The sequence below is a fragment of the Dioscorea cayenensis genome, chromosome 5, assembly GCF_009730915.1.
Source record: "Dioscorea cayenensis subsp. rotundata cultivar TDr96_F1 chromosome 5, TDr96_F1_v2_PseudoChromosome.rev07_lg8_w22 25.fasta, whole genome shotgun sequence".
NCBI lineage: Eukaryota > Viridiplantae > Streptophyta > Magnoliopsida > Dioscoreales > Dioscoreaceae > Dioscorea > Dioscorea cayenensis.
The window spans coordinates 28416917-28431811 of NC_052475.1; the positions used below are offsets into that span (position 1 = coordinate 28416917).

The 14895-nt window shown below is 35.8% G+C and overlaps 2 protein-coding genes across 2 annotated transcripts; both read right to left on the reverse strand.

Moving 5' to 3' along the window:
- Nucleotides 1-1279: 1279 nt before the first annotated feature.
- On the reverse strand, nt 1280-8048 carry LOC120260935 (F-box protein At1g78280). Its single transcript, XM_039268527.1, has 16 exons — nt 7762-8048; nt 7415-7522; nt 7248-7303; nt 7005-7147; nt 6625-6822; nt 6343-6542; nt 5832-5931; nt 5159-5746; nt 4889-5011; nt 4632-4712; nt 4234-4544; nt 3872-4138; nt 2813-2897; nt 2498-2723; nt 1880-2060; nt 1280-1748 (listed from the first exon to the last, which is right to left on the reverse strand). Exons 1-16 carry the CDS (start codon nt 7890-7892, stop codon nt 1622-1624), a joined length of 2925 nt encoding a protein of 974 aa, XP_039124461.1. The 5' UTR covers nt 7893-8048; the 3' UTR covers nt 1280-1621.
- Nucleotides 8049-9335: 1287 nt separating this feature from the next.
- LOC120261330 (phospho-2-dehydro-3-deoxyheptonate aldolase 1, chloroplastic-like) lies at nt 9336-12854 on the reverse strand. Its single transcript, XM_039269185.1, has 5 exons — nt 12253-12854; nt 11884-12161; nt 10231-10507; nt 9898-10143; nt 9336-9813 (listed from the first exon to the last, which is right to left on the reverse strand). The coding sequence occupies exons 1-5, from the start codon at nt 12772-12774 to the stop codon at nt 9532-9534; spliced, it is 1605 nt and encodes a 534-aa protein (XP_039125119.1). The 5' UTR covers nt 12775-12854; the 3' UTR covers nt 9336-9531.
- Nucleotides 12855-14895: the final 2041 nt, after the last annotated feature.

Sequence of the window (14895 nt, forward strand, 5' to 3'; positions counted from 1 at the left end):
AACACTAGTTTAAAGCTCAACTCATGTTGTTTGTGAGATTGAGGTATTATCTCCACATCTGTAACTTATCCACCTCTTAAAAATATATATATTGAAAATGCCCTTAAAATCCCTCTATTTTTTACTTATTCACTTGTTGTCCTACCAAATTTGAGTATTCCTAAAAAGTCCTTTGTTGTCCTACCAAATTTGGGTATTCCTAAAAAATCTTTCCCTGATGACACCGTATTTTTCTGTTTTTCTGTCATAAATGCAATTAACTTCAACATAAATACATCTCAACTTTTTAAGCGTAAATATACAATATTAAACGGAGGTTAGATATTAAACAAAAAAGGTCAAATATTAAAAAAAAGTATTATATATTAAGTGAAAATTTATGTGGTTACAAAAAAAACACGCAATGTTAAACGAAAACTATACATTTTAAGTGGAAAGCACATGTTATAAGATAAAAAAAATTAACCGAATGAGTTACATGAACTGAAAAATAAAAATCTGTTTGATAAATTTAAATATTCAAATATTAGTCGGAAATGTTTTGAAACTTTCGTGGTCTTATAATTCATTTTCTCATGTATATATATTATATATAATTATAATGGTGACATTATGCAAACTCATGTTCAGTGAATGTAAGTACAAAGGGACTTTCTGTTCATAGTGTCAACAAAAGAAAAAAAGTTGGGGGAAGGCCACGTGGTGGCCCCACGTTGCTCTGACGATGTACCTGCACGAGATGCTGACCGCACGATAGCAATTTGGCAGAACCAGCCTTCAACTAGGCCGTTACTAGCTTACTCCTTCCCCACTACCTAATCACCTCTTTGGCTCTTAACAGGACAAATACATGCACTTGCACCATTTAGATGACACGTGTAATATGATATTACACAAATCTGAACTTTTTTGAATTGAAGAAGTGAAAAATAGTTAGGATAAAAAAATTACGAGTTCATTTGATTTATGGTATAACTTTTTATATTTTTATATTTTTATTTATTTATTACTTAAATAGATTTGGAAATAATTTAAAATGGAAAAATAATTTCTTTTTTCTTTAATGCTACATCAGTGAAGGGAGTTACCCAAATGGCTTATGAAGATTACTCGTCTATTAACTGTTAAAATGCTTGACCGTTTTCTTCTCTTAATTTTACATAAATTATATATGTTAAGAATAGGTAGAGAAATGGAGAAATAAAAATACATACATACATACATACATACATACATACATACCAACCAAAGAAAATAGTCAACATAGCAGTACATTCCATAATAATAATGCTAATTTGTTATTAAACAAAGAAATTGTTTCTAAAGAACGATGAAGGGCAGCTAAGACAAAATTCACGTTACATTTACAAAATAATAAGAAATGTTTTCTTGAAATCCTGTATCACAACTTAAACGAAATTTATTGCTAGAATCTGTATCACTGGACCATTTTCCTGCACTATGAATCACGTCTTCAATAATTGGGGTCAGACAAAGAATTGTTAAGTGAGATCTCCAAGTCTCTGACATAATCAAAAGCAAGAGCAGTTAAAAAAAATAACCCAGTAAAAATGCCGAGCAAGTTAACCATGTGGAAATCTTAGTAGTTTGAGAAACAAGACTAGTAATTATTCAACTCTCCCCACACAGCTTCTTCTACTTCTTCCCAAGATTTGGCCGCCTTCAATTCTTCCCATAAACTGAATATTGACCCTAGCACATTCTCATCATGTAATATACAAAAGCACCTACAAAAGTTAAAAGGATTGATTAGCCGGCATGTTTCATTTTCGGTCATTCATTGTTTCTTAGAGGAAGAAAGATTGGTGATACTATGTGCAGTCAAGAACATTTATAGTGAAGGTATAAGGTAACTTACATGGCACGATACGACATCCTTGCAAACTTTTTCCAATCCTCAGCAGCATTACCAGAAAGTAAACCGTCTGCGGCTGTTATCGTGAATGAAAGTTTGTAGCTTTTGAGAAATTGTTTAAGCAAGAATCTATCTCCTCTAAAAATGTCCACATAGATCGGAATCAAGTCATATAGAGGATCACCTAAACAAGTTTAGCAGAGTTACAACACGAATAAAAAACATCCGAAGCAACTAAATGCAACTCAGAAGCAATTTAGAGAAAAGGTCTAACTTGGTTGTGTAAGTGTTGCTAAATTGACTAGACTATTCATCGCAAAAGATTGTGACTTTCAATTTCACGTGCCTGACTGCCCTAAGTTTTTGTTATTTCACTAATTCTACAAATCCTGTTCTTGCTAACTTAGGCGTAAGTTTGGAAAAAGACTTGAGCATTCTTTGTCCCAGAGTGAGCAGTTTAACATCCAACCACAATAAATTCCCACACCAGGACAGGAAAAAAAAATGTAGGTCGGATTGGAAGAATTAGCATTAGGAAATTGGCATATAACAACCCCATTAATAAAATAAAATAAGAAAAACAAAAGGAAATACCTATAATTAAGCAAATCAATGACTCACCTATAGACAAGTCACTATAATCAAGAATATATGTAGGATGCCATCTCTTTGGCTCTTCGTTCCCATTACAAAACTCCAACACATTACTGGGTGTTAAACTTGCATGGGACGTAGTCTTGTCAAAACTGTGAGCGGAAGATGACGGTTCCATATATACATTATCATCCATGATGTCAGAATGTATCCAAGTAGGGTATCTGCTAAGCTTGTATGATCCCTCATTGTCCTGGAATATCAATGAAGATTTTGAAATTTAATCAGACAACAATAATGGTCAACCTACATTGAAAACAAATAGAGGATTCAGAAAATGACCTTGAATATGCCCAGCAATGGGGCAAGATCATGTGGGATGTACTCTTCTACTTTTTCCATTAATGAGATTGGGATAGGGCCTCCCCTGAAACATGGAGGTAAGAGGACATTATATGCATCATAGAGAGAAATTTTTCAACTTCAAAAAGAAATAAAATATTAATCTTGAAATCAGCAAATATTGAAAAAAAATTGAACTATCAATCTCATCTAATTTCTATCAACCGACTATTGACAAACCAGAAATATAGATTAACAAATTTTCACTTTGAAACTTCCATATTACTTCAATGGCAATCATCCTATAGTAGGATTATCTACGCATTTGAAAGCAGCATTTGCAGTGGATAAGTAATCATTTGTGTGTGGTTAGACTATACAGCCTTTGAATAGCAGTGAAGGATACACCAAATGAACAATAGAAAGGTAAGGATCTATAACAAATTGGTTATAAGAGATAAATAAATCACATTATTTCAATACTTGTTAAATTCAAGATTATTGGAGAACCCATCAATGGATCAGAAAGCCCTATTCAGTTTGAAAAAGATATATGTTAAGTATCAAAGACTAGCAGGTCATCTCTGAGATTATTGGAGAACCCATCAACGGATCAGAAAGCCCTATTCAATTTGAAAAAAGATATATGTTGAGTATCAAAGACTAGCAGTTCATCTCTGACAAACAATGACATATTTACTGGATCATCACAAAGTTCTTAACCTGCAAATCTGAAATAGTTTAATATTGCCATTCTAAGAATGCATTATTCCACATAATTTGGAAATGGAATAGTTCCACTTAAAGTTAATGAGACAATGTCAAGCTAGATATTAAATTTGCTCTTGGGAGTAGTATCTCTTCATAGAATACAGGCTAAAACTTCAACAAATTCAGCAAAAGTTAAATTTTAAATAAAAATTTATTCCAGTCTAATCCATCATGAACTCTATAATGGTCTTTCACATGAACTTCCACTATTACTGAAATAACAATGCAATGAGGTTCAATAAAAAGAGGTTGAATTATTCCCCATTTGAAATAGAAAATATAGCTTACCATTGCATTAGACGTTTTGAAATGCCCTCCTTTTTCTTTTCAAGGCTAGCAAGAACAAGTTCCCATTCAGGTGGAATAGCAGAATGATTACCATTTACTTCTAAACAAGTCTTCTTGAGGTCATTTTTTCTCAAAGTCACACTTTTGTCCTCCAAACAGTGGTCATGCTGGGAGTAATATGGTAGAGGCAAGTTGTGAAGCGTTTGTAACTTCTCCCCTAAAAATGAGGCCAATTGCAAAACATCATCCCTAGTCAAAATGTCTCTTCTGCAAAAGAACACAATCAAAGTTTCAAAAAAAGTACATTACACAGGATGAGGAGGGAAAATCGTCCATGAGAGCACAATATCATGAAAACTTACAAATTAGCAAAGATATTCCCCGTGCATCTTCTAGTGATCAAGAATGGCCATATACTTGGGAAGGAAGGTATATCTCCTTGATTTTTAAGTTCAAACCGCTTCTTGTTCCATACACCAAAGAAAAAGCCATCTTCTGTGCCATCTCCTTCAACAAGGTTGCAGTTAGCAATTACATCAGGAATTTCTTTGCCACTCCATGGAAACACTCTGTAACTACCATTCTCATAGACAATAATTCCACTTGCTATAACATCAGGAACATGGGCTATCAGAGGTGACTCTGTTTTTTGGAGAAGATCATAGAACTCAAGCTATCAGACAAGAAAAACTGCTTAGGATATGCATAAGACCAAAAATGGACAAAAAAGCAAAGTTGAAACTGACAATAGATGCAATACCTCTGTTCCTAGGCCATGCATGGAATTTCCCAAACCCCCCTCTACATAAATTTTTATCACAAAGTCAGAAATGAGAAACACCTGCAACAGGAAAAAGACACTGCTTAAAGAAAAACACCCAAGTTAGGTACTAGAAATAAATATACAAATAACATATATATATATATATATAAGAGCAATTTTCATTCATAAGAACAACTACAAAACCCACATCCCAAGAGAAAATTTAGCAAGACTGTTACCATGAAGCCACTTACAGGATTGCTGCCTGTGCCCACAGGAAGTTTCTCATCAACTGAAGGAAATGGCAACTTGTGTGAAGAACAAATTTGGGAGACGCAAGTTAACCATTTGTCCGCATTTAGAGCTAGGCAAGCACCCTACAAGGAAAAAGTAAACATTTGAGTGAATCAAGAGAGAAAAAAAAATCGCATTCAGTAATGAAGAATTGCAGGAGAACAATTCAAGATTTATCCTGGGCCAGCAATGCATGCATCAAGAATCAACGAACTTTCCCTTGCAATTACCTTCCATATTAATTGTCTCATCTCAGGTCTTAGAACCCAAAGCTTATGTAGCCACTGTCTCATTTCTCTCTGACCTATGCAGTTGCTTGGACTCCAAGGGGAACAATACTGATTTCTATCTTCATCCAAAAACATAGATAAGAATTCTATGTCATAAGAAAATTTCTGATTCCGCATTATGTTGCTGACATCAGAGAATGCTTTCATCCCATTTGAGTTGTCAGGTCTTGATGCCTCTCTATCAACTGTTGAACATTTAAGCCTCTTTTCTATCCGAGTGAGGTCAGGGTAATTCAACTGATTTGATTCAAATAATGCATCTTTGTCAACATCTCCAAAACCTTTATCTTGGACAGCCAGCAATCCAGCACGACAGACTCCTTTTTGAGTATGGCCAGGAGCCATATCCAGACACACAAATTCAAAATTTGATGTATTCACAAAGTTTTGTGTGACAGCAACAGTTGTTTCTAAATTAAGCACACAATGCCACCAACCACTTGGAACAAAAATAGTCTCTCCTGGAAGTTGGGTACACTCTATGGGCTTATCATGGTCAGCAAGAAGAGGATAAACATCAAGCCACCACTGCAAAAGTCCAAATCAAAATTAATAAAATAAGATATATGAAGCATTTCTGTCAATGTTCAGAAAGATCAGTAGGTGAACTTGCCTGCAAAGATGTTGGCGTCTCAATGTTCACATCACCATCTTCATCATTTACATGAACAATGACACCTGCAGGTACTCTACCAGGAGGGTACAATGCCCACCTGCAGAAATATTAAGTTTTCTTTAAGTTATGCATAAAACAAGAAAAACAACTAAAGCAAGTGGTGACAAATATCAGTCTAAGTGTCTCACCGGTACAAAAGTATAACTGCAAGATATGAAAATGCAATAAAAGTAAAAAAAAAAATGCATTAATGCAAAGGATAATAAGGCTTCAAGCCACAATTTTGCCAAAACTATTTGCGTATAAGTCAAAATTGCATGCATGACACAAATCATGGAGACTATAAGATTGTTTCAAAGAATAACTTGAGTACATAACCAGGACCGGCTCACAAGACTAAAGCAGTGTACTGGAAAGTATGCCCTTTTGAGAATGCAGGCACAAAGTCAAGCAGAAGTATCCAAGTCTCCCTATAGATAAAATGACCCACCCCCTGAAACCAGCTAACCTTTTTCTTCCACACAGAAGGGTATTCCAGGCGCTGGTGAGGCCTGGATCTACATGCCAAGAGGCACCTGACCGCTCTGGTCCAATAATTAGCCACCTAAAAGAAGGCCGTTGATCATAATCCAACACATCAAAAAGGTCTTCCCGAAACAAATGAGGCACACTATACTCTTCAAGTAGAGTAGGCGCAGCTTCTCCAAACTGTCAGATAAACCAGTCACAAATGTTAATTGTGTGCCATGCCCTTCAATAGTTCAATACAGTACATGGTTAAAATATGTACCTTGTCATCAAAAATATAGAGTGGATCTTCATCATGCTGAACTTTCATATATGACACATAGTCCTCAAATGTCATTTTAATTTTTTTAGAACTCCTTTGAGATATCCTGAACGCAACATCTCCATAATTGCTCAACAGTTGGTCAATTGTCCATTTATTTCTTGCTGGCCATGTATTGGCTAACTCAGTAAGCAACACCTGCACAAATGACATAGAATACAACATGGCATTCACTGAACCCAAAAATGAAAAGAAATTAACAAATAAAAACACTTAACAGAGCATGCTAAGATAAATTCTAGTACAATAATCATGATTAAATGAAAAACAGAACTGACTTCAAGTCCTAAAGCGTCAAAAGAATAGAGAATGAGATTTACCGGTTTCTTCATATCATAGTTAGTGTGAAACTCCTCCAGTGTAAGATCCTTCTTTCTTTCTATAACTCCACTATCCAATTCGAATGCATCCAGTGTGGTGAAGCGCCTATACCATCTTCTGTGCAGGAACAATGAGTAGAATCCTACAGAAACATCAAAGTCACAACTTATTCACGTAAATAACAACAAACTAAATAAAAATTTATCACACCAAAATCGCAAAAAAAAAAGTTCATCTCTCACCATCAAACTGCAAAGGTTTACTGCAAAAATCTTCAAACTCAGTGCAGAGATTTTTCCTGGAAAAAAGGAATGAATTGTTTTTATGTTTTTTAAAAAAGGAATGTCACACATAGAGGAAAGGCCTTTCTCATCTCAAACGAAGAACATAATTGAATGTCCACACATACTGGTATAATACTGTCTTCTTCCAAGAACCCTTGTATTTGATAACACCTCCAGCTTTGAGGCTGAGATTCATCCACAATGGTTCTTCATTGCAAAGTGCATACATAACACTGGAGAAGATTCAGAAGAAGAAAAAATCATAAATTTCACTTCACAAACATAAACATAAAGGTTCTATAATAATATTTTCCCCCAAAATGCAAATTATTTCAACCCAGAATTCACAAAACTTAATATATTCTCAGATGTAAATCGCATTCACAAGGCAAAAATACAAAATTCAGACAAGAATTCCAATCGAAACCAAATTACATTCACGTTAAAGGGAAAAAAGATGAATTGAGAGGACCTGCTAACGCAAGAGAGGCGACCGAGGTCAGAGGGCGAAAGGAGGTCGGTGATGGAGCAGAGGATCTCGTCAGGGAGGACACAAAGGTCTCCCAGTGCCTCCGGCCTCCGATCCCTCCACTGAGGCTCCATGGATTGACGGCAGTGGTGATGCAAAGCTTGGAACTTGGGGCTCGGTTCACGGGAACTCAGGGGTAGACGGCGAGGAGAAGACGGTGGGGATAAGAGCGCGAGGGGACGCGTTCACGCGGCCATCCCGCGGCTGCGTGTGAATGAATCGAGAAGCTTTTCTCTTTTTATTTTTACTTTTGGCCATTGAAAAATATCAAAATTATCTTTTTTTCATCTTCGTCCTCCGCTTTAATATATTTTTTACAAAAAAAAATAAAAAATTGAAGAATATAATCTCTAATATCACTTTTTCAAAAAAATAATAATAATAATATCTAATATCTCATGGTTGAAAATACCTGTCTAAAGTAAGATAATTGGTATCTTATCCCTTCTTTATTCATATGTTGTGGGTTCAAATCTTGGCAGTGACTTGTTTATAATTTAAAAAACAAAAAATCATGTTACTAATTAAAAAAAATTAAAGGTGGAAATTATAATTTGGCATTATAAAAAAAAAAAAGAAAGAAAGAAACACCAATTTGGATGGTTTAGTTCAAATTTGATAGTTTGATAAAGATACATCAATTTTTGCATACTGGAATTAAATTTCACTCAATAATTTAAAAGCTTTATAGATATAAATTATATATATATATATATATATATATATAAAGTATAGGAAAAGCTGGTCTAGGCTTTTCCTTATTTTCTTTCTAAATAGATATAAAAAAAATTTAACTTTTAATTTGTGTGTAATATTATTACTATTTTTATACTGGGTGAGTGTATAACTCATCGGGATATATTATAAGAGCTGATACACAAGTATAGGATTATAAAAAGAAATGAGATGCTTGGGGGAAAGGGAAAATACTTTGGATATTGGGCTACCTCTTGCTAGGAGTTTACGGGGTGGACTCTGGTGATGATTAACCCGAAGACACTTGATCTTATTCTCGTCCTTCAGAGTGATCGGTAATTCCTTGAAAGTGAGAGTGAGACATATCTTTTATTAATTAGCATGAACTTTTGTCTTTCTTTTGATTCCCATGAGTATGGATGTAAAGCTTGCAAAGAATTTTATGGAGTATTAGCTGAATCATTTGAACTCATTCAGCTGAGCGTTCAATATATTTTGTTGCAATTGTTAAGATCTTCTGATTAAAAAAAAAAAACTGTTTTCACTTGTTGTGCATCTCACGCTGGGAGGTCCATAACAGTGAGCACTTGGGTTTAACATCCCACGGCTCCAAATCCCCCCAAACCAGCACTTGTCGCTCGCTCATTCTCAAGATGAGGACAAAATCACATAAGCTTCTTGTGTGTGACAACAAAGTATACAAAATCCCCATCTCACAAGAGAATTGTAACAGCAAATTTGTCTTTTTAACTTATCACTATTCAACTTAATTTTCTTAAAAATTGATATTCGTTTGAGAGCTTTAACCTGTCAACAAAAAATTTAAAAAAAAAAAATGAAGTTGAATGCCCAATGGCTGAACTTCCTTATTCTTCTTCCCAGCTAAACAAGTTGTATTGGCTTACAACACACTCCATGATTACATACAAACTTCACGAGCCCAGGAGAGAAATTTTCATATAAACCAAAAGAACAAGCTCATAGAATTTTAATAAGGATGCATAGACAGATAGTGGCTTAGAATTCCAATGGAGGCAGATAACCAACACCGTTGGCTGGGGGTGATCGGATTCTCTTCTTCCGGAGCCGTTCAGCGAGGATGAAGGCAAGCTCAAGGGATTGCGAGGCATTAAGTCTCGGGTCGCAATGTGTATGGTAGCGAGAGCTCAGATCATCAAAAGTGACAGTGCGAGACCCACCGATGCATTCAGTCACATTCTGGCCTGTCATTTCCAGATGAACACCCCCAGCATGACTTCCCTCTTGCTCGTGAACATCAAAGAAGGCTCTCACCTCAGCCTGCAACCAAAAAAACACAACAGTAAGATAAAAGGGCAAGGACAGCAAAGCTCTTTAAGCAGGAAGAAAGTATGAATTTCGAACCAGAATGGAATCAAATGGACGAGTTTTGAGACCACATGGGGCCTTGATGGTGTTGCCATGCATAGGGTCGCTGACCCAGGTGACGATCTGCCCTGCATTTCTGACAGCCCTGATTAGGTGGGGCAACTTCACCCTCATGTTTTCTGCTCCCATTCTTGTGATTATAGTTATCCTTCCTGGCTTATTTGTAGGGTTCAGGATCTCAATCAGCTTCACCAGCTCCTTTGGGTCCATCTTGTCGCTCACCTGCACCCATTCGATCGCTCATTAGACAAGGAACTGCAAAAAATGATTCACTCACAATCACAATGATGTCAAATATCAATTATATACCTTGATTCCAAGGGGATTAGCAACACCCCGGAGGAACTCCACATGGGCACCGTCAAGTTGGCGAGTGCGCTCACCAACCCAGAGCATGTGGGCAGAGCAATCATAGAAGAGACCAGTGGTGGAGTCCTCACGGGTGAGTGACTGCTCGTATGGCAGCAAGAGACACTCATGGGATGTCCAGAAATCAGTAGTTGTCATGATAGGATGGTCCACAGTAAGTCCCGCAGCAGACATGAACCCCAGGGCCTCATCAACCCGATGGGCCAACTCCTTGTACCTGCTCATTTCCCACCAAACAAAGCTGCCTTAGGATTTCTAGTCTTATTGAATTTCCATCTAGGAAAATAAGAGCTGTATCTAAAAAATCGCATCAAGCAATTACTCCGAGGGATAAAAAAAAAGTAAACATGAATGAAAAAGTTTATTGAAAAGACGGTTGCTAATATAAGATTGTATAATGCACAAACATAAGCAATTTTACCGCATCAGGTGAGTAGATCATGTGACACGAGAAACCATGTTTTTTTAAGAAGTACGTTGGAAACCGTGAGAAGATTAGACACTATCTACTGAGCCTTTGCTTGGCAGCCACATGGAAATTGTACCATGAGAAGATTAGATACTATCTATTGAACCTTTGATGGGCAGCCACAGAAATTGTACTAAGTTGCAGCGCAAATGTTTCACATGTTTTCAGAATGTCCTAAAGTCAGATAATTCACATATACAAACATAACATAGATTCCACAGAGTTACACATGCTAACTATTTAGTAGAGAAACTCCAAATGCTTAATGGAAGTCCTCACAAGAGTCCAAAATAATGAGAAAGCTAAGGAATCCAAAATGATGCAAACTTTGGCTTGCATGTTCGTAACACAAACTTGCTAAATTAATTACTTTTACAATATAAAATTTCCTAGATACACATGCAAACACATTTATATCCCAAAAAATGTTAATACAATCATTATAGTCTTCTAGATACACCAACTGGAGTTGCAATTAAGAGATAAAAAATGGTAAAGGATTGAACTTAGTGTTTCTGCGGTGTGGAAGTAGCACAATTCAAAGGAATAAATTTTTTAAAATGGATAAACCACAGTCATACCATTTCAAAGGAATAATTAGGTCAGCATAAAATTGATACTTATCAAAGTTTGAGAATAAAATTAAGAAAAAAAAAAATCTTGAAAGTTTGGATAAACTCTGATTAATTTGTCTGTGAATCTTTGTTCAAGTTTTCCGCATACAAGTGACTATTTACAAAAGAAATAATTTCAAAGCAACACCATCTTAAGTTAAGACAACTAACAATAACTTTTGTTTAACTCGCAATTAAAAAACTCAACATCACACATTTTTTATCCATCAGAATCAACTTCTGAATTATTCAGAAACTACTTACATAAAAAGTCCCTAATTTCAGCATCATAGAAACTAGAATAATCAATTAAAAGGATGGCAAGAAAAGTGCTGATATTTTCAAGAAGACAGGAACATTTATTTTCGTAAATCACATATCTAGCCTTTTGAAAAGACAAAAGAGGGAGAAAAAAAAAAGGCTACAATTAGCAGTAAAAGAGTATCAATTCAACCAAAAACAATGAACTTTAACCCCAAAATCAAAGAAACAGGAAGGAGATTTACATACCTATCGCCCTGCTCGCTATGGTCAGTGAAATCGAGGTTCCACTGCGTCACCCTCTGCATGGCGGCGTACCCACCAGTCGCGAACGCCCGCAAGAGGTTCAATGTTGCCGCCGCCTGGCAGTAGGCCCTGATCATCCTTTGCGGGTCTGGAACCCTCGATTTCTCATCGAACGCATCTCCATTCACATTATCTCCACGATAGCTCGGCAGCTTCACGCCGTTTTTCTCCTCAAACGGGTCCGACCTCGGCTTCGCAAACTGGCCTGCCATTCTCCCCACCTACGCAACCACAATCACCATAGTCAACAGTCAGATTCTCAAATTCAGCCAAATACAAGGCCAAGATTACAGATCTAAGGTTTAGGACGACCTTAACGACGGGCATCTGGCCTCCGAACATGAGGACAACGCTCATCTGGAGGAGAATCCGGAATGTATCACGGATGTTGTTGCCGTTGAACTCCTTGAAACTCTCGGCACAGTCACCGCCCTGGAGGAGGAATGCGCGGCCCATGGCAGCCTCCGCGAGGCGCTCCTCAAGATGCCTCGCCTCCCCGGCGAACACGATCGGCGGAAAGCTCTCGAGGGTCCCGAGTACAGCCTCCAAGTCCTTCTTATTAGGGTATTCCGGCAACTGCAGCGCTTTCTTCGATTTCCAGCTATCAACTGCCCACTTCCCGGGCCTTGTCATCACCTCCGGAGCAGAGGGTTTCTCTACCACCACCGGATTCTTGGCGGGCTCCGCAGCGTGTACGGCGATCGAGCGGCGAGATGGTTTGGAACTGGGGATGGAGACAGTTGGTAGGCGAAGATCGGAGGCACCACTGCCAGAGAGAGGTTGTGAGGGGAGCAGGGCCTTGGATGAGAGGGAGGAACTCGAAGCAAGCGCCATTTCTAGGGTTCTTTCTCTTTCTCTCTCTCTCTCTCTCGGGGGGGGCGCTCGCAGTCGCAGGGGGTGGCGCCTGAAGAAGAAGGGTGAGAAGAAGGGGGGGTATTTATAGAGAGTGAAATGGGTTGGTGAGAATGGCTAATGGGAGGTTGTGGAGTTGGTGAGGTAGCGGGTCGGATCTTTTGCGGATTCGGATTTAGATCCGTTTCACTATTTTATGGTAGGTGAAATCAGCACTAATAAGCACACTCATACCATGTTACTTGGCTGACGTGGCCAATTCTCATTTGGTATGAACTGTGAAGTTAGTATTTTTTTTTTTTAATTTGGATTAAAGGAAATTGATGGAAAATTGAAGAGGGTTAGTTGTGCTTTATATTTTCTGACTTTCATTTCTTGATTAATCAAATATTTCTTTTTTTTTATTTTAGATACAAATATTTCTTCTACAAAAAAATTATAACAATTTTCTTCTCATATGTCCCAAAATAAATAAATAAATAATAATAATAATAATTGAGAATCAAATTTGCTCAAATCCCATCTACGGTTTTCCATAAAATCTGAATATATATTATCATAAGTTTTGAACTTTAATAAAATTTGGATATGCTAATATTTAGATATTTATGAATGTGTTTGTTTAAAGAGAGCTCTAGCAGATATTAAATAAGTCTATATATGTTTGGAGTCTGGACAGTGATAAATGATAATCAATAAAAAAAAAACAAATGAGAACACATAATTACTTAAATAAGAATATGTTTAAAAATTTTAGAAACAACATTAAAATATCTTAAATGACGCTGGCTGTCCCATATCTTGATTATCAAACAATATAAATTTAATAAAAGTTAATGTAAAACTATTCATTTACTCGTTTTATTTTAGAGTTTTCATGTAGTTTTTTTTATTTTTAATTTAGTAAATTTATGAAATATTAAATATTATTTTTTTTAAAATTAATTTTTATATTTAATGTATTTCTACATCTTCCAAAAAATCATATCAACTATACATTTTATAAAATAATATTCTAAATAAAAGTAATTTTAGAAACTTAATTTAAATTTTTATAAATTTTAGATTTTTAATTAATTTTAATTTTATCTTTGTTTAGGCAGGGTGACAAGTACAAATTTTTATCGACGTACACAAGCATGAGAATTACCACGCATCCTCACTTTTTTGAAATGGAGAGCACGGTTGGGGAATCAAACTTACATCTCTTCCAAATGGAGAGGACCTGATATCACTATGTCATATATTTTTTAGTAATTAATTTTAATTTATTTAATACTTAATTAATTAAAATTAACAAGTAAAAAAAAAATACCAGAGAGCGTAGTTTCTAACACTATTTAAAATCCAAACTAAAATTTATAAAATAATAAAACCATATATAAATGAAGAGTGAGAAGTCTAACGAAATTTCAATATTTTAATTGCCCAAGTGGGTGATCAAATCAGCAAAGTCTAAGATTGGATGGGTGAACTAGTAGGTCGCCTAACCATTATTTAAAATTTTAAATTAATGGAATTCACCATTATATATTATTATTGTTGTTGTTGTTCAATTTTGATGTAATCTGGGTTGGTGGAGATCACGTGCGATCACGTGAGTCACGTTTATGAGTCTCAAACACGTGCTGAGCCTTTTCCCGCGGTTGGTGTGGCCATGTGAGATGGAGCTTTGTTTGTTCAAAATACCAAACCGCATCTAATATTCAAGACTGAAGCGCGTCTATATAACTCCCTTAAAAGTATATTATATTTTTTTTGTTACTTGAAAATTTGATTTATGATTTCTAAATATATTAGAAATTGCACGTTAATTTATTGGTAATTATCCGCTTTACAATGTATTTTTTTAATCTTTTGTGAGAGTTTTACGTAAAAAATACCTCTCATCCTCTCCTCAAAAATTGTTTTGAATATCTGATTTTTTGTTACATTTAAATGAGTTTATAACCTAAATTAGTTTTACATAAAAAATTCAAACCATTCATTGTAATTTATTTTATTTTAATAAAATTTCTGTTTTTATTTAAAACCAAAGCATTGTATTTATCAGTTTTTTATTTCTTGTAAATTTACCCAAACAAGTGTGTCTGAATATGATTT